This window comes from Lissotriton helveticus, chromosome 10 (assembly GCF_964261635.1).
Source record: "Lissotriton helveticus chromosome 10, aLisHel1.1, whole genome shotgun sequence".
NCBI lineage: Eukaryota > Metazoa > Chordata > Amphibia > Caudata > Salamandridae > Lissotriton > Lissotriton helveticus.
Window position 1 is genome coordinate 275,222,117 of NC_136071.1, and position 23,904 is coordinate 275,246,020.

At 43.9% G+C, this 23,904-nt stretch overlaps 1 protein-coding gene across 1 annotated transcript in view; it reads right to left on the reverse strand.

Annotated features, from left to right (window-relative positions):
- Positions 1-23,904, reverse strand: part of OBSCN (obscurin, cytoskeletal calmodulin and titin-interacting RhoGEF) — a 2,124,484-nt gene that overhangs the window by 988,247 nt on the left and 1,112,333 nt on the right. Inside the window, exons 95-96 of the mRNA XM_078665296.1 lie at positions 8,126-8,255; positions 2,524-2,629 (exon numbers count right to left, since the gene is read on the reverse strand). Of these exons, the coding sequence (XP_078521422.1) occupies positions 2,524-2,629; positions 8,126-8,255 (236 nt within the window). The remainder of the gene's footprint in view (positions 1-2,523; positions 2,630-8,125; positions 8,256-23,904) is intronic.

A 23,904-nucleotide genomic window follows, 5' to 3' on the forward strand; every position in this document is an offset into this window, starting at 1 on the left:
TATCACTAGGCGTTTTTTGAAAAGGAACTGTAACCACATGGGAAAAATTACTGCTCCGAGGGGTGCATTATGGATTGCCCACCTTCACCGGAGAATAGGAATTAACGATTGCCCTATGTGGAAAAGACAGATGGAAATGGCCGACACGTTTCTAATCCCTGCTCAAAATCATTGAAGTGACACTTCCAACTTCTGGTACACTATTGTAGACTAAAATGGTACACTGCAAACAAGTAGAGAAGAGGAGGCCCCACCTTTCTGATAATCACTTTCATTTACATTCACTTTTAGGTTACACCGTGCCCTCATGCCCTGATGACAATCCCGTGAATCACCGCAGGGATTAGAAACGCGTTGGCCATTTCCATCTGTCTTTTCCACATAGGGCAATCATTGCCCTAGGTGGAAACAATGATTTCTTTCTTTCACAATAACACCTGCTTGGTTTTTAAACCATTCTTCATACTACTTTGCTGTATGTTGCATTCTAAGCACTGTGCATAATACACAAAACTATGATCCAATTTAATAAAAAAACAATTTACGAACCTTGGCAGTATGGAAGATTGTGGTGGCCTTGCCTGGATCCTACCTCATGACCTGCAGACAGCTGGCTTTAGGGCAGTGTGACAGGTGCAGCTGCACTGGGTGCTGATCTGTAGAGGGGGCGCTGACCTCAGGGAGGGTGCTGTTTTCAGCAATAGCTTATGATTAGAGAGATGAGGGGCACTTTTGCCTGGTGGTAGGTAGTGAGAGAATCCAAGCAGGCGCAGGGTGTGGGGGAGCCAAAAAGGATTGTTGCACCAGGCGCCACCAGCGCTAAAGCAGGCCCTGCTTGCAGATCACAGCAGCTGTCAGCAACGACCACTTAAGTTACTAAGCCCCCTTTCTGTCAGGCAACTTTGAGGACATTTACTATTTTATAGTGCAATGGGACGACCAATGCTGCACAGGTTTTGTACTGAAAGCGGCTTCCAGTACATAATACTATGCTTAGACAATCTTTAAAGGGTTTCCCATATTGCATACAGGCTGTACAGCGAAACTCACATGCAATGTGTAAAAGGTTTGAAGAACTAAAAACATTTCTCCTTGTTAGCATCTACCTCATCGAGGAGTTACATTTTTAGGGCAAAGCCCTGTCTTCTACTGTTATGAGATATGTCCTTGCGTCAAAAACCATGGGAGTGCTCATGTACCACTCATGGGACGCCCTCCTGACTCAAAATAACACAAGATAGGGAAAAATATTGTTTCGGGATACTTTCAGTGAAAAAAGTGTACTAATTTATGGACACTTTCTGACGGTTTAAGTCACTTACAGGGGACAATGAGTGTTCAAAACAACAATAAACCTTAAACATCACACTTCAGGTCCGATGCCTTGAATATTAAAATGCAGTTTATGAGATAGTTACATAATTCATATATATTGAAAGAGCTGTATCCGGGAAAAAACAGAGTAGCTGCAGAGTAAAACTTAGAATTAAGACAATTTAAAAACATACATGGGATTCACAAAATAAAAGAGGCACATATAATTATAATAAATGTTTACATATAATCATGTTTTGGCTGCCTGCAACAGTGTGTATGTTTTCGGATTCCACAAATTATTGTACTCAGCGAGGTAGAAAGAATGGTGTCAATATAATGGAGTTTGTGTTATTTCAAAAAAGACAAAGGTACTGATTTACAGTTGGCAGTTGCTTTACTCTGTTGCCAACATGACCGATAGCCTGTCTACCTTATTACGAGTTCATTATATCCTTTCCACTTACATTAATGCAGGCTGGACAGTCGTAACGTTTGTGACACAGTATACCCGTCCGAAAAATTCTAAATTAGGCCCTATGTAAGTGTTAATAAATAACGTTTTGAATGGTTCCTGGTATGTTTCTTTTCTCGCTCAAAAACCTTCAGTATCTTCTTTGGCGGAGGGGTAGATTTTGCAATTTATTAGTTTAAACGTTAAAAAAACTAGTTAAAATACGAGTGTTTTTTTAAATTAGTGTTCAATTGCATAATAATTCGAATAATTTCTCTTTCTTTGACTTAAAATTTGCCTCTCCTTGAGGCTGAACCTGCATTTCGTTTGCCGCATAATTTCTGGAGTCGTGTGTCGCATAATGTACTCCTCCGCCACTGTATAATTCCATCGACCCTGACTATACAGAGCTTCATATGTGAGATTTACTGACGTGCCTTTTGAAGACGTCATAGTCTGCATTGTCAAAACCAATTCAGCATAGAAACGATCAACTGTAAAAAAAAACTAAAGAAAAAACTGCCGAGTCGAAAAGAAAACTTTCCTTCGCCCACCCATGTGAATTTATCTACGCAGGTGCCCCGATTAGGAACGTCATCCGAAAACATGTTTTCATCCTGCTGGTCTCACCCGATGCGCGTGCGTAGCAGAGAATGCAGCCTTTCTTAAATTGATATAACACAAAACAGTACCTCAGTAATAATGCGGCATCGTAATTTCTGGCTAAGCTTGGATGGGAAATGAACGAGTCTTACCTTCTAAGGATATGCCATGGTCGCCTCTCCTCTCCTGGGCCACCTGGGCTGGGGTGCCGAGGTGCAGGTCTGCCCCGCTCCGCGCCGAGCCAAGTCTGTTTATCAGCTAGAGGGAATCAGGGCACACTCATTAAAACCCGAGTCACTGCACGGCAACACGCCTCTACCTGCTCCACTGCACCGCCAATGACAGGCACACCCCAGAAGCGCCCCTAAAACCCACCTGTCCCCATCATGTGCTCAAAACATGTCATAGCATCTAGAAGGCGACTTGAGCGCTTTGAACGTCAGACACATTAGGTAAAATTCTTCTGTCACCGTCAATTCCACTGTTAATAGTAATTCGAACAGAAAGACGAGTTCACGTCTTTCTCGCAAACAACGCCATGCTTCCTTAAAATCAATTCGTTCTGCGTCAAAGGAAATGCAGCCCAGACCGAGTGATCGCACAGGGAGAGCAGCTGTCACATTCACACGTTTTTTAAATTGGAAGAAATGTTTTGCAGCGTGCGGGCTTGGCTCAGTGTAATGTTCGTACTTCTAAGGCCAGAACACTAAGTGAAGGGTTAAACAAGCATGGCGGAGCGGGTCCATCCCGGAGCGGAGAGACACCCGGTCTGGGCCCGACCCCAAGAACGCCATAGATGGGATTTTTTTTCTCTTTTTCAATGACTCAAACAGGAAATATTTAATGGCGAAAGGCTTTACTTGCAGTTTTATGGTATTTATTTTCTTGACATTTTCGTCTTAATTTATCCGTATTTATTTTTTGTCAACTTTATCTGTATTTATCCATATTTATTATTGGTTTTGTGAAAAAAATAAAACGGAACCTGGTATGGTTCCACATTTATTTAACTAATAATTATGCAGTCATGCTTGAATGCTTGCCATGTTTCAGTGATATGAACACCCGCGGAAGATAAATCAATGCACTTACATGGAAATGTGCACATTTCAGTACCAGCCTTGCACATATCTAATGCTGTTTAAGCCTCTTTAAGAAAATTCCTTTCATTTGTTAAACCCCTTACCTATCAATCCACACAGTGTTTGACCTGGCAGCCATGGCAAAGTGTATTTAGAATCACTCAAAAAGCACCCAATTTCTGTTTTTATCCAGATTTAAAAATAAATACAGGCAAGAAAATAAATTGTGTTCTGTCTGTATTTATCTGTAAAAATCAGTAAAAACGGAAAACAGGGAGTCTTACTTATAAAGCTTCTATGTGGTCTACCATCCGACCCCTCGTTCCAATACGTTTGGAGCCCCAGGGACACACCTCCTCAGTGTGTCCTGCGCACTAGCTCAATGCTAAGCGAGAGGGCACCTTACAGAACGTGATGGCCCCTTAGTTTCCAATTTCTCGCAGATATTCCCAGGATTTAGGGGGAAAAGGGTGGTGGCTGAAGGGTGGGGCCTCCCCAAGCTGCAGGGCTGCAATACGACCCTTGTATGGCAGCGAGCTATGATTGCGAGAACAGACAAGGCCGGCATGCTCTGCAGAATATGAGCATTGTCTAAAACTAATCCAATCTAAAACAATTCATCATTGGGTGTTTACGTCATTCTGTTACCAGGATAATGTGTGTACACTCCTTAGTTTCCTTACATAAAACACTGTACCCGCTACTTTGGTCCAATTTTTTTAAATGGCGTGATTCAATTTTACATGCTGAGGAATGCCCTAGGATGTTGACTCCAAGGCCTGGAATGGAATCAAGACGTTCCTTTAAACTGGAGCCATAGAGTCAAAATAGTTGCCTATACCCCCTTGAGCAGAAGGCAGCAACTCGGAGCACACCTGAACTGTGATGTCAGGAGCCACAATGTATTCTGGGACACCTTTAACCAGATAATCTGCTGATATGGGGTGAATGCTTATTCAAAAATAAGGGAGAACCCGGTAAACCATTGGCATCTGGGTAAATAAGGTCACATGTAAAAAGTAGTATCGGCCTGTGGTTCTATGTTAGAACCTTTGGCAAAATATATAGACTTTTTTCTTATCCCACTGGTCAAAGAAACCCAATCATATATAAAGGACACTATGGACTTTATAACTAAAATAGAAGATCAGCCCTTTAACTGTGACAATCAATTATTAGTATCATTCGATATTGAATCGTTGTATACGAATATTCCCCAAGATGAGGCTATTGCAGTAATGAGATATGTATTAGATCAGAGGGAACGTCCACACCAAGTACCTACAGATTTTCTTGTGTCACTGGCCACTATTTGTTTAAAAAACAACTTTTTTAACTTTAAAGGCCAATTGTATTTACAAATCTCTGGTGTAGCCATGGGATGCAGTTTTTCTCCGGAAATTGTCAATTTGGTGATGGCAGAATTTGAAAAGAAGTGGTTATATAGCGACACCAATCCTTTTAAGAACGAGTTAAATTTTTGGTGTCGCTATATTGACAACATTTTTATGGTGTGGAATGGTAACGACACACTACTGCAAGAATTCCACAATTGGTTGAATTCAAGAACCCAAGAACTGAATTTCACAATGTCCAGTAACCAAAAAAAACGGAATTTTCTGGATGTCAATATCCAAGATGACAATGGCCACCTGGAAGTAAGCTTGTATACTAAAAGTACTGATCGGAATACTCTGCTACACTTTACGAGCTGTCATCCGCGTACCTTTAAGGAGAATTTGCCGTAAGGGCAATTTCTCCGTGTGAGGAGAAATTGCAGCAAAAAAGAGGAATATTTTAAGAACGCAGGAATTCTGAAGGACAAACTGATAGCCAGAGGCTACCCTAAAGGGTTAGTTAAGATCGCCTTGAAAAGGGCTTGGTTTACCCTTAGAGAGGTGCTTTTGGTGCCTAAAATAAAAGAAAAAGATACTCCTCTTACATGTGTACTGACGTACAATCCGAAAGCTAACAAAGTAAAAAAAGTTATTAAAAAACATTGGAAGCTTATTGAACATTTAGGCATAAAAAAGCCTCTCTTTGCTTTAAAAAAAAGGCAAAAACATAAACCAATGCTTAGTACGAGCAACTAGAAAATTCGACCCTCCACCTCAAGATTTACGAGGACTTCTGAATCTACCGCCTATAACAGGACATTATAGGTGTCAAAATTGTGTGGCATGTAACCTAACTTCAGATACAAAAGAATTTGAAATTAATGGATATAAACATCACCCAAAAAGTTTTTCGAACTGCAATACAAAAAATACGATATACTGTATTAAGTGTCCATGTAATAAATTTTATATTGGACAGACTACCCAAGCTGTGAAGAAACGTATCCTCCAGCATAAATCTAGGGTTAAATGTAAGGTACAGGGAGCCTCCTTGGTGCATCATAATGAAATCTATCAACATACTGAAAATGATATGATTTGGACATTCCTATGCGTACTAGGAAAAACAAAACAGGAGGAAATTAAAATCAAGTTGGACAGGTTGGAGGCTAGACTAAAAGAAAAATACAAGACGGCAAGTATTGGTCTAAATGACAGAGATGAAATTTGGGCATTAATCTGAATGTATAAGCTTTCAAAACACATACCATGTTACTGTTCTGCATCTGATATTATGTCCCAATAATTCACATTGAATTGAGCTGATTGAATGTATTTTCTCTACTTTTAGACAAATCGAATAGCTTAGGTATGTACATATTTTGTTATTATTAGATTGTTAGGAGTGGCAGATTGGGGTTTCTACTTTCTATTCTTTCACTTGTCTTTCAGCAAAAATAAGTTTTTATTTCACTTTATATTTCCAGTTTTTAGTTTTCCATTTTTTTATATACACATGTAGATAAGTGTCCGTGCAGTGTAAAGTTAGAACTTTCAGCCTCGGTAGTGCTATACAGCCTCTTTTTTCTATTTCTATCATGGAAACAGTCCATAGAGTCCTTTTTTAATCTCGAGTAAGTTGTGTGTCACGTGATCGGCAGTAGGAGTCGGTTCGCGTTTGTGGAGAGGTGTACACACTACGGAACTCTCTGAATATTAAAAAGTGAGTACTAATGGGTTTATGGCTCAGTAAAATAAATCGATTTTTATGGGAAAGCGTGATAAGAATTAATCACGCCTCTTGTCACTTTAAGGTACGCAGAGGGGAAAAGCCAGGACACGGCTTTAAGGATGGATAAGCCGGCGTCTGTCCGTTAGACGGTATGCCCATTGAATAACTAGAGGCTTCGGACTTGACTAAGTAAGTGGCATGTTCTAGCCTCTGACTCCATTTAATATAGTTATTGGGCTCGTTGGGGCAAGTCAGTTATCTATTTATCCCGCTCTCTCTTGCCTTACCAGGGTGCGTCGTGAATAAAAGCTGTGGTACTGATGTAAGGGAACCATATCACACGAGGGCCCCCCCATTAAAAATAAGAGAAGCAGCATCGGAGTAATGCATAGTGACTGATATGCAAAGAATAGGTGAGCCATGATTGAGAGTTGTGACTCATGCGGCATTAAAAACGACAAACACAGTATCTAAAAAATTGTCGTGTATTGTTGTTTTAGTTTCCCCTGACGGAATAAGAGAGTCTACAAGGACACATAAATAATTGAAGGCCAAGATAACGGTAAATAGGTTGTGGTACGGACTACTATAAATGGCAGAAAGTGGTTTGGTACTTGTGGTTTCTCTATTAAAACACGACACATGATGTTTTATACTGTACTTGAAGATCGTTTGAAAGTTGAAATGCACTATGTTCATACATGTTTTAGATTAATGGCACTTTGGGTGTGATTCCTTGGTAATCTGACCACTTCGAGGCTACTTGGGTATTCTAAATATGTATATATATAAATATTGAATATAAAACCCTGATCTCTTTACATATTTACCTATAGGATGTGTATAGTTACATATGATTTTTTTATCCCGTAGACGGAATATCTCGTTAGCCCGAGTCCTGATGAGGCCCATATTGTGAGGGCTGAAACGGGTCGACATTGTGTTCAAAGAAGACACCAGCCAAAGTATTTTAAGTTGTAAAGAAAAAAAAATTTTGTTGGCAAGGGGCAAAGGACTTAAGAAAGGTCTAAAACAGATATAGACTTGTTATACCCCTTGTCTGTAGGTCTGGTTGATCTTACTTGAGAAGGAATGCTGAGTTTTAACATGTAGTAAACATCCTTTAGAAAGAAATTGGGCTACAACGGTGGAAAAAGAAATGTCAATAGATCAATATATGTATAACAGTTTGTATATATTTATGTAAAAAGTGATGTGTGTATATATATGTGTTTGTTCGTATACACGTAGAAAAAGGGCATAAAAAAATATATTAGCCTAAATCCAATTCTTTTTCAATTAAACTGAATAAGTAAATAAGTAAAATAATACATTGTGTGTTCTGTGCGGAGGTGGGAAGCCTTACAAAAAACAAATACAAGAATTTATGTTGTTCTAGATAATATATTTGTCATAGGATGGGATAATTGAGCTATCCCACCTAGTACTAAAAGTGCGTTATTGGTGTCCATGGCATCATTTGTTTTTACATGTGATATGGGGTGAATGGCCAGCCTAACTAAAAGATCAGAATTTGCTTATCACAATGAGAGTTTAACATGAAACAGTGAGGTCAGGCAGTAATAATTTTCTTTCCTCTTACTTCGCACTCGTAGTGTCCTTGGTCTTCCTTGCGTGCGTTCCTGATCAACAGCACCAGCACCCCGCTTCGCGGCTCAGCGAACGTCTGATATTTATTCGTATCGGTCAGGAGAGACCCACCTCGATACCACCTATTGGGAGAAAGCAGTACATCCTCATAAAAGTTGCTATAAAGGAGGCATTGAGCTTTTTTTGACTACCCTTCCCCAGTCTGACAGCCAGCCAACATAAGTCAATCAATGTGACTTCTCTCATGAAGATGGAGCGTGTCCAGGACTTCCCAATCACCACACGAAACCAGACGGTACATGCAACATTCTAGAGTACACTGAAAGCTGCAGGGACCTAGATTATTCTGAGGATTTTAAAAATTATTTCATCAGTTAGTAAGCAAGGCTTTTGAGTTTGATTTAAACCAAGGGAAGGGAACAGTCACAGTATCTGATAAATTTACAAAGATACAAAAAGAGACCAAGAAGACAAGCTGCTTGCTGTGTTAGATACACCAAAGATAAACTTATTATCTGTATCTATACACTGGTCTGTTTGTGCAGGCAATCTTCCGGGGTATTGATGTACAGCGTCGGGTGGATCAGTTTTTATGTCACAGTGAAGGTTATTAGAGTGTGGGGAAAGGATAGAAAACTAGGAGTGTGAATAAACAATAGTGTAAAGAGGATGCATAAGCGGTTTTTGGGCCAGTGACTAGATGATGAGCAGCTCAGCAGTTAGTGGGTCAGAATAAATAGGCGGATGCAGTTTGTTGGCAAATTCAAGAGGGGAGAGGTTTTTAATTCTGTGCGGACAGCAATCCTGCCTTGTGGAAGGATAGTGAGATGGTGCTTGATGGTATCAGATGATGGGTGGAGTGGGAGGCAATGAGGTCCTCGATGTTTGCAATTTTTGAATAATCACACTGAAGGCACAACCCTAACCAAAGATGAAGCCCAACAATTTTTTTTCAACAAGCATTTCGATTTACATGTTGAAATTATATATGCATCTATAAATCGAAATTTCTAATGAATATATAGCTGTTAAAATTGCGTTTCATCTAAGGTTTCAAAGGGGTAAGTTTACCAATCACACCTATCGGAAATCTGAAATGTGAGAGCCATCCATTAAGGCTTAATCAACATCCTTTAACCATGGATGGAATCTGACAACTTGGTAATATGCTGGCACTTCTCATATTGCTGTAACCAAAATCATCTCCCGAAGATGGAAACTTTCGGATTCCAGTAGCTACCCATGAATTGAAAAGTACTTGAATGGCCCATCCCATCATAAATATATATATACACACACACACACACATATATACTTGATGGACTACAAAGCTGAAGAAATTAAACCATCACACTTTGTTTGTTTTTTTCGTTTTTGGGCACACTTTGCTGGAACTCTGCTACAAGCACAGTGGATTTTTATTTCATCGTTCCCTCTCCCCGAGCAACACCCCCTAGGACCTACCACACAGGATTCTGGGGCTTGCAGTTTCCTTTAACGCACGGGACACTGCACAGGTGTGCTGCATTATGAAGGGGGCGGTGCGGACTCACTACAACGAGTTCTGAAAAGGCGCTGTTCACCAGCGGAGTGCATCTCATCCGTGGAGGCTTTGGGCGCTGACGACGGCCTAATACCGGCTAGAAATGCACCCGCCAATTCTGTTCATTAAAGAGCCTCCAAACGTTCCCCTGGGTCTCTGCTCTTCTTTGCTGGGAGGAGTTCTGTGGCAATCTATTATGCGGCAGCCATAAACGCATTACAGGGATCCCTGCTTCGTTTGGGCTTGGACGTCACTGGCACGAACTGTGGCAGTTCTCTGCCACAAGAACTTTTCTTCAAAGTTATTTGAATGGTTCACAAGTCCGCCTTGGAGCCCGGGGAATAAAGTTGGTGGTGACGAGGTTTTACAAACCTCGCGCTGGGCTGCCTGGATTGCCGGTGTAGTCCCCGCCGCAAATACCCCCTGGAATCCGAGGTTGAGGCAGTATTGGGGAGCTGAGGAGGACACTTGATGGACTACAAAGCCGAAGAAATTAAACCATCACACTTTGTTTTTTTTTCCGTTTTTGGGCACACTTTGCTGGAACTCTGCTACAAGCACAGTGGATTTTTATTTCATCGATCCCTCCCCCCGAGCAACACCCCCTAGGACCTACCACACAGGATTCTGGGGCTTGCAGTTTCCTTTAACGCACGGGACACTGCACAGGTGTGCTGCATTATGAAGGGGGCGGTGCGGACTCACTACAACGAGTTCTGAAAAGGCGCTGTTCACCAGCGGAGTGCATCTCACCCGTGGAGGCTTTGGGCGCTGACGACGGCCTAATACCGGCTAGAAATGCATCTGCCAATTCTGTTCATTAAAGAGCCTCCAAACGTTCCCCTGGGTCTCTGCTCTTCTTTGCTGGGAGGAGTTCTGTGGCAATATATATATATACATATATATATATATATATATATATATATATATATATATACATATATATATATATATATATACATATATATATACATATATATATACATATATATATATATATATATACATATATATATATATATATATATATATATATATATATATATATATATATATATATATGTAAATGAACACTGTTTATCGAACCACATGTTCCAGTATGCCTTTCAAAAATTATTGTGTCCACTAGAAGGCTAAAAATATAAATTCAGGCAATTGTGTGTGGACGCTAATAGTGCTGAGGAGTGCTTGTGGCTTACCTTTGATAAATGTCACTCTGGACCGAAACGTGTCAGGACTGCCACGCTATTGCCAACATCAATAAAACAAGTTACTGATAGCCAACTTTGCGAGTACGACTCCCTCTCTCTTCTCAATGGGGAGAATGGTTTGATGTTCAGCGGCTTGGTTGTGCCACGGAGCGACGCACCACCAGCAAGCGCACCTTACTTGCCCATCTTGGAACCAACTCTGTGGCTCGCGAAAGCGTTAAAGGGCAAGAGGCTGCCACCCAAGACTTTCTCCGGTATGGATCCTAACAGCCTTGAGAAGGGGCTGGATACGGAGCAAATGTGTGAGCTGGGAACTTTGAAACAAAAGCAACAGCAATAACAAGGCACCGCCCACTGGAGGGAGTAGATGAACACTGTTTAACGAACCACATGTTCCAGCATGACTTAAAAAAATTATTGTGTTTGCGTCGAAATACATTGCATGGATACGACTGCTCTACACCAAGCCGGTGGCGCAGGTAGTGGCAAATGGTCACATCTCACCGGTGTTCCCGTTGGGTAGGGGGACCAGACAGGGGTGTCCCTTGTCGCCCTTGCTCTTCGCGTTGGTGCTTGAACCTTTAGCAATCCTGATGAGAAACACACCCCTATTTAGGGGCATTGAGTGGGAGGCGGGATGGGAAGACAAGGTATCCCTATATGCTGACGACATGCTCATCTACATGGTAGACCCCGACAACGGAATCCCAGCCCTACTAGACATTTGTAATACCCATGGGAAGTCCTCGGGATATACCCTGAACTGGTCGAAATCGGTGATATACACGTTGAAGGGTCCGGCACCGAGATTGCAGGAAAGCTGCCCACTGGCGGCACCGACGGCCTCCTTCAAATATTTGGGCATTGTTATTGCACATTCTGAAGCAGAATTTTTTGCTAACAACTTGAAGCCTCCACTAGATCGCTTACGCGCAGACGTAAAACATTGGGCGACCCTGCCCCTCACCCTCCTGGGGAGGGCAGCCTTATTTAAGATGATGTCACTCCCCAGATTTATGTACATACTAGAAAACACCCCACATTCTGTTCCTTCACGATACTTCAACCAGATTGCGGCGCTGGTCTCCAACCTGCTCTGGAGCAATGGTCCAGCACGAATAGCTTACGACAAATTGGTGAAAAGTTGGTATGAAGGGGGGATTGCACTTCCCAACATTCAGCTATATTACTGGGCAGCTCAACTTAAGGTAATTAACCAGTGGCTCCACACTCCGAGGGATGACCCAGCATACAGGGCAGATTGGGCACAATTAGGGACAGAATGCATGCTATCGGTATTGGATAATAAATCACAACTCAATACTCTGCACGGACCGACACGTCACACAGCGACCCTCTGGCATGTAGCGCAGGCACGAATGGGCTGGAAAGGTAGACTCACCAAAATGACACCCTTATGGGACACGAAGGCACTGGGCAACCTTAGGGCGTGCAAGGGGTTTGCGCAGTGGGACCTGATAGGTATCTCCACAGTGGGGGACCTCTGGGAAAGAGACACAGTAACACCCTTCCCGCAACTCCAGCAGCAGTATGACCTCAGTCCCACTGAAACATTTCGATATATACAGATCAGACACGCACTACTCCAGGCAATCCCGCCGGGCACTGACTTGCCGGAATCATCGCCACTTGAAGACAGGCTACTGACAGACTTCATGCAGCAGAGCGCCACTTCCCTTACTTACAAAAAACTGGTCAACAACTTACCAGACCCCACACTGAAACTTAAGGAAAGATGGGAGGGGGACATTGGTATGCTGGATGAGTCAGAATGGAATGAAGCCTTGGCCTCCCCGAGGGAGGTGGGCATCTCGGCAAAATTCAGGCTGGTGCAACTAAAGATACTACAACGCATTTATTACACCAGGACACTACTACACAAAATACATAGAGCGCCCAGTCCCTTCTGCCTGATGGGTTGCGGGGAGGAGGGTACATTGCTCCATACACTGTGGGACTGCCCGCAAATACAGGAATTCTGGAGACAAATAATGCGTACAGTTTCCCAAACACTTAAGATTTCCACTACACCAGAACCACGCAAGTGCCTTTTGAACGTCTGGGACCCCAATGACCTAGACAGATATGGATTAATCTGGGCCACACTAGCCATGACAGTGGCTAAACGTTATATTGCACAAAAATGGGGGGCTCCGGACTTACCCACAGCGCACGGGTGGGCTAAAAACATGGATGTCCTGATGGTCACGGAAAGAACTGTGTATGCCCTTCGAACAGCCCCCCGTAAATGGAATAAGGTGTGGACAGCATGGAATGTTTATAGGGGTGAGATATGCGAACCCCTACCAGAGGGAGACGATCTAGACTCCGAGGAGGAGGAGAAGTGATAGCCGGGGCTGGAGGGGTATGTTTACTAGTACTAGCAGTAGCGACGTGTTGGAATAACCTATCTGGACTAAGAATCTGGACAAGATAGACTGCTGAAGGGTGGAGGACTATACAACATACGTCGAGAGATGACCCAAGTTGGGGAGGGGTGGGGGGGGGGAGACTTTCTTTTAGAGTTATATGAGAGTTTCCCATGTTGGGTATTTTAGAACGGGAGGAAATTGTTGCATGCTAGCTACTTGTATAAGGATGTACGGAGGAAAGTACACTAGACTTAGTGAGGAGATACGAGATTGAAATGCAGCATACAAACTACAGATTAGGAGTTCGGAAATGTATTGTATATGCATACGTGTACCAACTTATTAGTACCATAATGTCTGTATATTCTGCCTTTATGTCAATAAACAGTTTAAAAAAAAAAAAAAAAAAATTATTGTGTCCACTAGTGGGCTAAAAATATAAATTCAGGCAACTGAGTGTGGACGCTAATAGTGCTGAGGAGAGCTAGTGGCTTACCTTTGATAAAAGTCACTCTGGACTGAAACGCGTCAGGACTGCCACGCTGTTGCAAAAATCAATAAAACAAGTTACTGACAGGCAACTTTGCGGATGTGACTCCCTCTCTCTTCTCAATGGGGAGAATGGTTTGACGGCTGGCGGTCAACAGTAGGTAGTTATAGTTAGGGCCTTGTTTCTATTCCGTTCCTCGGAAGCTTGTTTCCGGTCCAGGGAAGGCATGGCTTGGCAGTTCGGGCTGGACTGTTCCCATGAGGCACAGGGTCAGACTGATTTGCATATAGCCATGTCTGAACTGGGGTGGCAGAGTGGGCTATAGAACGGTGATGGGTCAAACCCAGATCTTTTGACTGGGTGTGAGTGTTTGATTGGTTCAGATGCTCCGTCCATCACCACCCCCTTTTGTACCGCTTTTGGCCGCCATAAGTGTGGCAGGGTATGCTCAGACGTGAGCCACTGGATTCAAGCAAGCCGGGCTGAAGACGGCTGTAATGCCAGAAACCGGTCCTCAGAAGCTTGTTTCCGGTCCAGGGAAGGCATGGCTTGGCAGTTCGGGCTGGACTGTTCCCATGAGGCACAGGGTCAGACTGATTTGCATATAGCCATGTCTGAACTGGGGTGGCAGAGTGGGCTAAAGAACGGTGATGGGTCAAACCCAGATCTTTTGACTGGGTGTGAGTGTTTGATTGGTTCAGATGCTCCGTCCATCACCACCCCCTTTTGTACCAAGGATGAAGCATGGCACCCGGCAGGGTGTGTGAGGGCCTTATAATCCAATACAATGGATTCCCAACTTTGAACCCCAGTGGTCGGGTTGGTTTATAATTCCCTGTGTGTTTGTCTCTCAATCCATAGGAACAGCATAATCATTTTGTTTAAACTCGGTTGAACTGAGTCACAAGAAAAAAGGTCAAAAAAGGGAAAAAACAAGAAAAGGGAGCACAGTAGAAACACCCTGATGCCTAGGCCTGCTCAGGGGGTCCCACAGGGACACGAGGGCCCAAAAAGCATAAAAAAATTAATTTGCATCAGGTAAAATAAAAAACATATAAATCCCAGGCTCCTGCGCTTCATTTATTTAGACCCCTGGGTGGGCCAGGTCCTGGGAGAAATAATCTAAATACATGCGGGGGCCCGCACAAGCCCCCGCAGCGTTGGGAACCACCACCTCCCCGAGGCTCTGTTTAATAATTGCGGGGGCCACGCGGGCCCCCCCATAGCCCCGGGCACCACCACCTCCATGGGGCTTTATTATGTAAATATAGATGTGGGGGGGCTCCTGCCCAAGAAAGCTGTACTTTCTTGTGCTGCCACTTGAAAGTCACATTCCTGGTGCTGTTCCTCTTTAATCTAAAACATTCACCAAACGGAATGCTATTGCTCAATTTATGTGGATGGCTACTTGTGGAATGAAGGGGTGAATTTCCAGCCATTGGTTTTCTATACAAAGCGATACATAGCTTTCCCTCTGATACAAATACTCTGAGATCTAAAAAGTTCACTGTGATGGAACTTACTTCACCAGTGAACTGTAAATTCACTTTGTTGTTATTCAAGTGTTTAATGAAGTCCCATGCTGACTCTGGGGATCCCTTCCAAACCATGAAAAGGTCATCTATGTACCTATGCCACGATATTACATTGGCCATCCAACCTGCATTCTCGGCCGACCATGCCACCTGCTTCTCCCACCAGCCCATGAATAAATGTGCGTAGCTAGGGGCAAAGCAGGTGCCCATGGCGGTCCCTGAAATCTACCTGTAATGTTCATCCTTGGAAACAAAAAATGTTATTTAAACAAAACTCTATGAATTAAATCAGCATTTGATTGTGTTCAGTGAATTTAAAGGTTGATTATTTAAAAAGGACTGAACTGCTCTCAAACCATCCTCATGGGCAATGCTCTTGTAAAGACTTGATATACCTAAGACTACCATTTGGAAATCAGGCTCTCATGACAACTTTTCAATGTGACGCAAAAAATACTTTGAGACTTCGCAGACTGGAATCAAGATACATAATTGATCTTCAAACCAAGACCCCGCTAGGTATGAATAGTGGGGTGGAGCTAGCAGTCCACCTTGGAAGTTAAATATGTATTCAGAGTATGAGGAAATGTCCATAAGATTTTCTTTTAGATGGCCATGAGTGACTAGCCACACAGTTCTCTTCAATTTAACATGAGGAAAGTATAGTATGCACTCCTGATGGAATATGATTAATTATGCAGGCTGACCAATGAGAGCATAGAATTTCCTATACTAGCCGATACATGGCTTTATAACAGTCATAATTAGAGAAATATATGTTGATTAAGTATGAATGAAAATATTTCAAACATTTATAGTTCGTGATTGAATGAATGTTAATTCTCTTAGGTGGTGCCTATGAATGATGGAAAGAGCATGCAGCACTGTGAATGAAGTCTAGAATACAACATTAATACATTGTTGTATGCTAAAAGATGTCATGAGTATTTTTACGCCCATTGCGGGCTATATCAGGTTACTGAATTGTATCACAGTTTGATTCACGTGAGAACTAAGAGAGAATAATGACACACCAAGATGGTGGAATCTTTGTAGTGGCACATCGCTTTGACCATCTTCTATGTTTATTGCACTGGGAGATTGCAATTTTTTGTTTCCGGCGCGCCTGACGACATTGACAAAGGTGTTAGCAGAAACGCATCTGTTATGTGCCTGCATGCGTTAAGAATAAACAACGATTGAATTCATCCCCGCAAGTGCTTAGTCCTTTGGGAGGAGGAGGAGGAGCATTGATATATATATATATAATACCTGGAATACTGGCGCCTGCTGGTGACTGGGCACCGCAGACGCCAACGCCGATGCGGTGAGGTAGTCTTGGCGTTATTGATTTTGTGGATGGGTCCCCCTCAACCCAGAGGTTGTGCCTTTCGGAACATTTCATATTTGCCGTTATCGTTTGTTGCAAAACATTTGTCCATTTGCCCTGGAGTGAGATGCCTTTTGACACTGACCCTGCGCAGGTACACCAGGATTTGAGCATTACCTATGAAGTAGCTGCATTATGGGGTTCAGAGTTTGGATGGGTTTTAAAACACGTGCTTTATTAACTCTGAGGTACAAGTTCACTCATTGTGTCAATACGTAGCCCCATGATGAAATGGCATTCACCCGGTCCCTGGGCCCAATATTAATGTAACTGAGACTTTGATATTATGGCATAAATCTTTTTGACTTTTTAATCGGGGTCAGAGGTCATGCTGTGGCGGACTTAATATTAGCTCGGGAGAGCTTCCTGGGTTTTTGGCAGTCATTGGGACATAATTAGCAACGTTCGGCCGCACTGATTTTTAAATTGGTTTTGATAGATTTTATGTTATACTGGCAACACAGGATCTCGAGTTTGGACGTACATTGTAAATTCTCGCTTCTATCCCACTGTGCTATGTTCAAATTGATTTACATGTTTTGATCGTTCATCCTGTCTGCATTATTGGTAAATTTGAGCAACCTAAAGAAATGTATTGTGCATTATAATTTTGATGTTGCGCCTTACCTGTATTTACCCTAGTGTCCAGCTGCAGATAGAATGCTTATGTTACATTTTGTATTTTGGCTGTAATAGGAATACATGCGCTATAGTATGTCTTCTATTTTAATTAAGTAGTCCAGTGGGAAGGGCTATATAACATATGAGGAATACATCGCCAAACTAGATTGACAAAGGCCTTTTGAAGGCAGAAATGCGTCTCTCCTTGTGCTTGGGATTGAGGGTGATCTGCACTAATAAAGAAATGCCGAATCCAGAACTACTTCATGTCCGTGCCTGCTTTCCAAGGAGTTTCTGTGGGAGTAGGTTGTTTTGTTCATATATACATATATATATATATATATGCAGAAACGTGGTAACCCATTGAGAAGCACACGGCAGGAATGAAGGTGACCAGCCTTTATTTCAGGTACAGACACAGTTCAGCATGCTCGAAAAAATAAAACAGCCTTTCGTCTTGCCTGACGCGTTTCGAGAAAAATCTCTTTATCAAAGGCTATGGCGAAGGTGCGTGCTGTTGCGGACAGTCAACTCCATTACTTTGCTGCAATTATAACACGCCCCCAATAGGGCTGCTCCAATGAGACAATGTTTAGGCAGTTCTGGGAGTTGTAGTGCCCTTAATTCCATCCATAATTTGGCGCACTAAAATAACTGTTGTTCCCCAATGCAGGCTCGAAATGAGCCCAAGCAGCTGAACCGATCCTAAATCCTGCAGACCTGCTCCACATTAAGGTAGGTGTATCCAGTCTTTATGGCCCCCCTGTGATCCCGGCGTGGTGCGTCCTCGGCGGCTGGGACACCGCCTATTGATGCAGAAACGTGGTAACCCATTGAGAAGCACACGGCAGGAATGAAGGTGACCAGCCTTTATTTCAGGTACAGACACAGTTCAGCATGCTCGAAAAAATAAAACAGCCTTTCGTCTTGCCTGACGCGTTTCGAGAAAAATCTCTTTATGAAAGGCTATGGCGAAGGTGCGTGCTGTGGCGGACAGTCAACTCCATTGCTTTGCTGCAATTATAACACGCCCCCAATAGGGCTGCTCCAATGAGACAATGTTTAGGCAGTTCTGGGAGTTGTAGTGCCCTTAATTCCATCCATAATTTGGCGCACTAAAATAACTGTTGTTCCCCAATACAGGCTCGAAATGAGCCCAAGCAGCTGAACCGATCCTAAATCCTGCAGACTTGCTCCACATTAAGGTAGGTGTATCCAGTCCATATGGCCCCCCTGTGATCCCGGGGTGGTGCGTCCTTGGCGGCTGGGACACCACCTATTGATGCAGAAACGTGGTAACCCATTGAGAAGCACACGGCAGGAATGAAGGTGACCAGCCTTTATTTCAGGTACAGACACAGTTCAGCATGCTCGAAAAAATAAAACAGCCTTTCGTCTTGCCTGACGCGTTTCGAGAAAAATCTCTTTATCAAAGGCTATGGCGAAGGTGCGTGCTGTGGCGGACAGTCAACTCCATTACTTTGCTGCAATTATAACACGCCCCCAATAGGGCTGCTCCAATGAGACAATGTTTAGGCAGTTCTGGGAGTTGTAGTGCCCTTAATTCCATCCATAATTTGGCGCACTAAAATAACTGTTGTTCCCTAATGCAGGCTCGAAATGAGCCCAAGCAGCTGAACCGATCCTAAATCCTGCAGACCTGCTCCACATTAAGGTAGGTGTATCCAGTCCTTATGGCCCCCCTGTGATCCCGGGGTGGTGCGTCCTCGGCGGCTGGGACACCGCCTATTGATGCAGAAACGTGGTAACCCATTGAGAAGCACACGGCAGGAATGAAGGTGACCAGCCTTTATTTCAGGTACAGACACAGTTCAGCATGCTCGAAAAAATAAAACAGCCTTTCCCGGGGTGGTGCGTCCTCGGCGGCTGGGACACCGCCTATTGATGCAGAAACGTGGAATAAAGGCTGGTCACCTTCATTCCTGCCGTGTGCTTCTCAATGGGTTACCACGTTTCTGCATCAATAGGCGGTGTCCCAGCCGCCGAGGACGCACCACCCCGGGATCACAGGGGGGCCATAAGGACTGGATACACCTACCTTAATGTGGAGCAGGTCTGCAGGATTTAGGATCGGTTCAGCTGCTTGGGCTCATTTCGAGCCTGCATTGGGGAACAACAGTTATTTTAGTGCGCCAAATTATGGATGGAATTAAGGGCACTACAACTCCCAGAACTGCCTAAACATTGTCTCATTGGAGCAGCCCTATTGGGGGCGTGTTATAATTGCAGCAAAGTAATGGAGTTGACTGTCCGCCACAGCACGCACCTTCGCCATAGTCTTTGATAAAGAGATTTTTCTCGAAACGCGTCAGGCAAGACGAAAGGCTGTTTTATTTTTTCGAGCATGCTGAACTGTGTCTGTACCTGAAATAAAGGCTGGTCACCTTCATTCCTGCCGTGTGCTTCTCAATGGGTTACCACGTTTCTGCATCAATAGGCGGTGTCCCAGCCGCCGAGGACGCACCACCCCGGGATCACAGGGGGGCCATAAGGACTGGATACACCTACCTTAATGTGGAGCAGGTCTGCAGGATTTAGGATCGGTTCAGCTGCTTGGGCTCATTTCGAGCCTGCATTGGGGAACAACAGTTATTTTAGTGCGCCAAATTATGGATGGAATTAAGGGCACTACAACTCCCAGAACTGCCTAAACATTGTCTCATTGGAGCAGCCCTATTGGGGGCGTGTTATAATTGCAGCAAAGTAATGGAGTTGACTGTCCGCCACAGAACGCACCTTCGCCATAGCCTTTGATAAAGAGATTTTTCTCGAAACGCGTCAGGCAAGACGAAAGGCTGTTTTATTTTTTCGAGCATGCTGAACTGTGTCTGTACCTGAAATAAAGGCTGGTCACCTTCATTCCTGCCGTGTGCTTCTCAATGGGTTACCACGTTTCTGCATCAATAGGCGGTGTCCCAGCCGCCGAGGACGCACCACCCCGGGATCACAGGGGGGCCATAAGGACTGGATACACCTACCTTAATGTGGAGCAGGTCTGCAGGATTTAGGATCGGTTCAGCTGCTTGGGCTCATTTCGAGCCTGCATTAGGGAACAACAGTTATTTTAGTGCGCCAAATTATGGATGGAATTAAGGGCACTACAACTCCCAGAACTGCCTAAACATTGTCTCATTGGAGCAGCCCTATTGGGGGCGTGTTATAATTGCAGCAAAGTAATGGAGTTGACTGTCCGCCACAGCACGCACCTTCGCCATAGCCTTTGATAAAGAGATTTTTCTCGAAACGCGTCAGGCAAGACGAAAGGCTGTTTTATTTTTTCGAGCATGCTGAACTGTGTCTGTACCTGAAATAAAGGCTGGTCACCTTCATTCCTGCCGTGTGCTTCTCAATGGGTTACCACGTTTCTGCATCAATAGGCGGTGTCCCAGCCGCCGAGGACGCACCACCCCGGGATCACAGGGGGGCCATAAGGACTGGATACACCTACCTTAATGTGGAGCAAGGCTGCAGGATTTAGGATCGGTTCAGCTGCTTGGGCTCATTTCGAGCCTGCATTGGGGAACAACAGTTATTTTAGTGCGCCAAATTATGGATGGAATTAAACATTGTCTCATTGGAGCAGCCCTATTGGGGGCGTGTTATAATTGCAGCAAAGTAATGGAGTTGACTGTCCGCCACAGCACGCACCTTCGCCATAGCCTTTGATAAAGAGATTTTTCTCGAAACGCGTCAGGCAAGACGAAAGGCTGTTTTATTTTTTCGAGCATGCTGAACTGTGTCTGTACCTGAAATAAAGGCTGGTCACCTTCATTCCTGCCGTATGCTTCTCAATGGGTTACCACGTTTCTGCATCAATAGGCGGTGTCCCAGCCGCCGAGGACGCACCACCCCGGGATCACAGGAGGGCCATAAGGACTGGATACACCTACCTTAATGTGGAGCAGGTCTGCAGGATTTAGGATCGGTTCAGCTGCTTGGGCTCATTTCGAGCCTGCATTGGGGAACAACAGTTATTTTAGTGCGCCAAATTATGGATGGAATTAAGGGCACTACAACTCCCAGAACTGCCTAAACATTGTCTCATTGGAGCAGCCCTATTGGGGGCGTGTTATATTTGCAGCAAAGTAATGGAGTTGACTGTCCGCCACAGCACGCACCTTCGCCATAGCCTTTCATAAAGAGATTTTTCTCGAAACGCGTCAGGCAAGACGAAAGGCTGTTTTATTTTTTCAAGCATGCTGAACTGTGTCTGTACCTGAAATAAAGGCTGCTCACCTTCATTCCTGCCGTGTGCTTCTCAATGGGTTACCACGTTTCTGCATCAATAGGCGGTGTCCCAGCCGCCGAGGACGCACCACCCCGGGATCACAGGGGGGCCATAAGGACTGGATACACCTACCTTAATGTGGAGCAGGTCTGCAGGATTTAGGATCGGTTCAGCTGCTTGGGCTCATTTCGAGCCTGCATTGGGGAACAACAGTTATTTTAGTGCGCCAAATTATGGATGGAATTAAGGGCACTACAACTCCCAGAACTGCCTAAACATTGTCTCATTGGAGCAGCCCTATTGGGGGCGTGTTATAATTGCAGCAAAGTAATGGAGTTGACTGTCCGCCACAGTACGCACCTTCGCCATAGCCTTTGATAAAGAGATTTTTCTCGAAACGCGTCAGGCAAGACAAAAGGCAGTTTTATTTTTTCGAGCATGCTGAACTGTGTCTGTACCTGAAATAAAGGCTGGTCACCTTCATTCCTGCCGTGTGCTTCTCAATGGGTTACCACATTTCTGCATCAATAGGCGGTGTCCCAGCCGCCGAGGACGCACCACTCCGGGATCACAGGGGGGCCATAAGGACTGGATACACCTACCTTAATGTGGAGCAGGTCTGCAGGATTTAGGATCGGTTCAGTTGCTTGGGCTCATTTCGAGCCTGCATTGGGGAACAACAGTTATTTTAGTGCGCCAAATTATGGATGGAATTAAGGGCACTACAACTCCCAGAACTGCCTAAACATTGTCTCATTGGAGCAGCCCTATTGGGGGCGTGTTATAATTGCAGCAAAGCAATGGAGTTGACTGTCCGCCACAGCACGCACCTTCGCCATAGCCTTTCATAAAGAGATTTTTCTCGAAACGCGTCAGGCAAGACGAAAGGCTGTTTTATTTTTTCGAGCATGCTGAACTGTGTCTGTACCTGAAATAAAGGCTGGTCACCTTCATTCCTGCCGTGTGCTTCTCAATGGGTTACCACGTTTATGCATATATGTGATCAAGCCTCCTTGGAGGCGAAACGCGTCATGGCGGCAGCGCTGGCTTTCACGGAATAAAGACTTCTTTCACCAGCACTTTTTGGGTCGGCTCTTTGTTGCTGAGGATTTTCTTTGAACTGCTTGCTGTTCATTGCGACAAGATTCGTCATATATATATATATATATATATATATACACATTATTTCTAAGGTCAATAGTCAACTCCATCTGAAAGCAAGCAAGAACATTGACAGCTCAAACACTGTCTCGTCCTTTTTGAAGGCTGGACGTCAACTGCCTCAAACTGGCTGTATGCATGTGTTAGACCTGATAGCCTTAGAGTGGTCTTACCACAACTTTTTGCCTGCTTCCCTCCATTTTTCTGAAATATTGTTTTCTGGTTTTAGGACTCTGGGTACTTTATCACTGCTGACCAATGCTAAAGTGCTTGTGCTCTCTCCCCTAAGCATGGTTACATTGGCTTAACTCCAATCTGCAGATTAAATGCACTTATAAGTCCCTACAAAAGTGCTCTACATGTGCACATGGCCTGTAAATAAAATGCTACTAGTGGGGCTGAAGCACTCATTGTGCCACCCACTTAAGTAGCCCTCTAACCATAGCTCAGGCCTGCCATTGCACAGACTGTAAGTGGAGTTTACACTGACACTTAGGCCTGGCAAGGTAACATATTGCCAGGCCTAATCCTTCCATTTTCATACATATAAGTCAACTTTAAAACAGGCAATGTTTAACCACAGGGTGCCATGTATTTAAAAAGGCAGTACATGTACTTCTAAGTTTTACATGTCCTGGTAGTGACCAACTCCTAATTTCGTATTTTAATACTGTAAGGCCTATCTTTCCCTTAGGATAACATTGGGATTACCTTAATATATTCTTTAAGTGCAATTCCCAATTAGAAAAAAATGGGTTTTTGAATTTTAGTGTTACTGAACTTACAATTTAAAATCACAATTTATGGTAAAGTTGGATTTTAAACTCCAGTTTAGCAAACGCTACTTTTAGAAAGTTGGCATTTACTTACTTTAGCCACTTGGTGCCTTCTGCCTGTCTCTGGAATACACGTCTTCGTTGGGTGACAGCTGGCTTCCTGCATTCCCTCAAAACATCATACCCAAAGGAAGGATAGGTGGGCTTGAGTGGTCATCTGCATGCCGATGGCCCACCCTGAGCAGGATGAAAGGGAGGAGCTGATACTTACACCTGAAAGGGCTGTGACCTGTCCACACAAAAAGGATTGATTACCCCTATATAGTGTGTCTGGAGCCAGGGCAGGAAGGAGGAGCCTCTGTGCATTTCAAAGCTGTCTTTGAAGTATCCCCCCACTTCAAA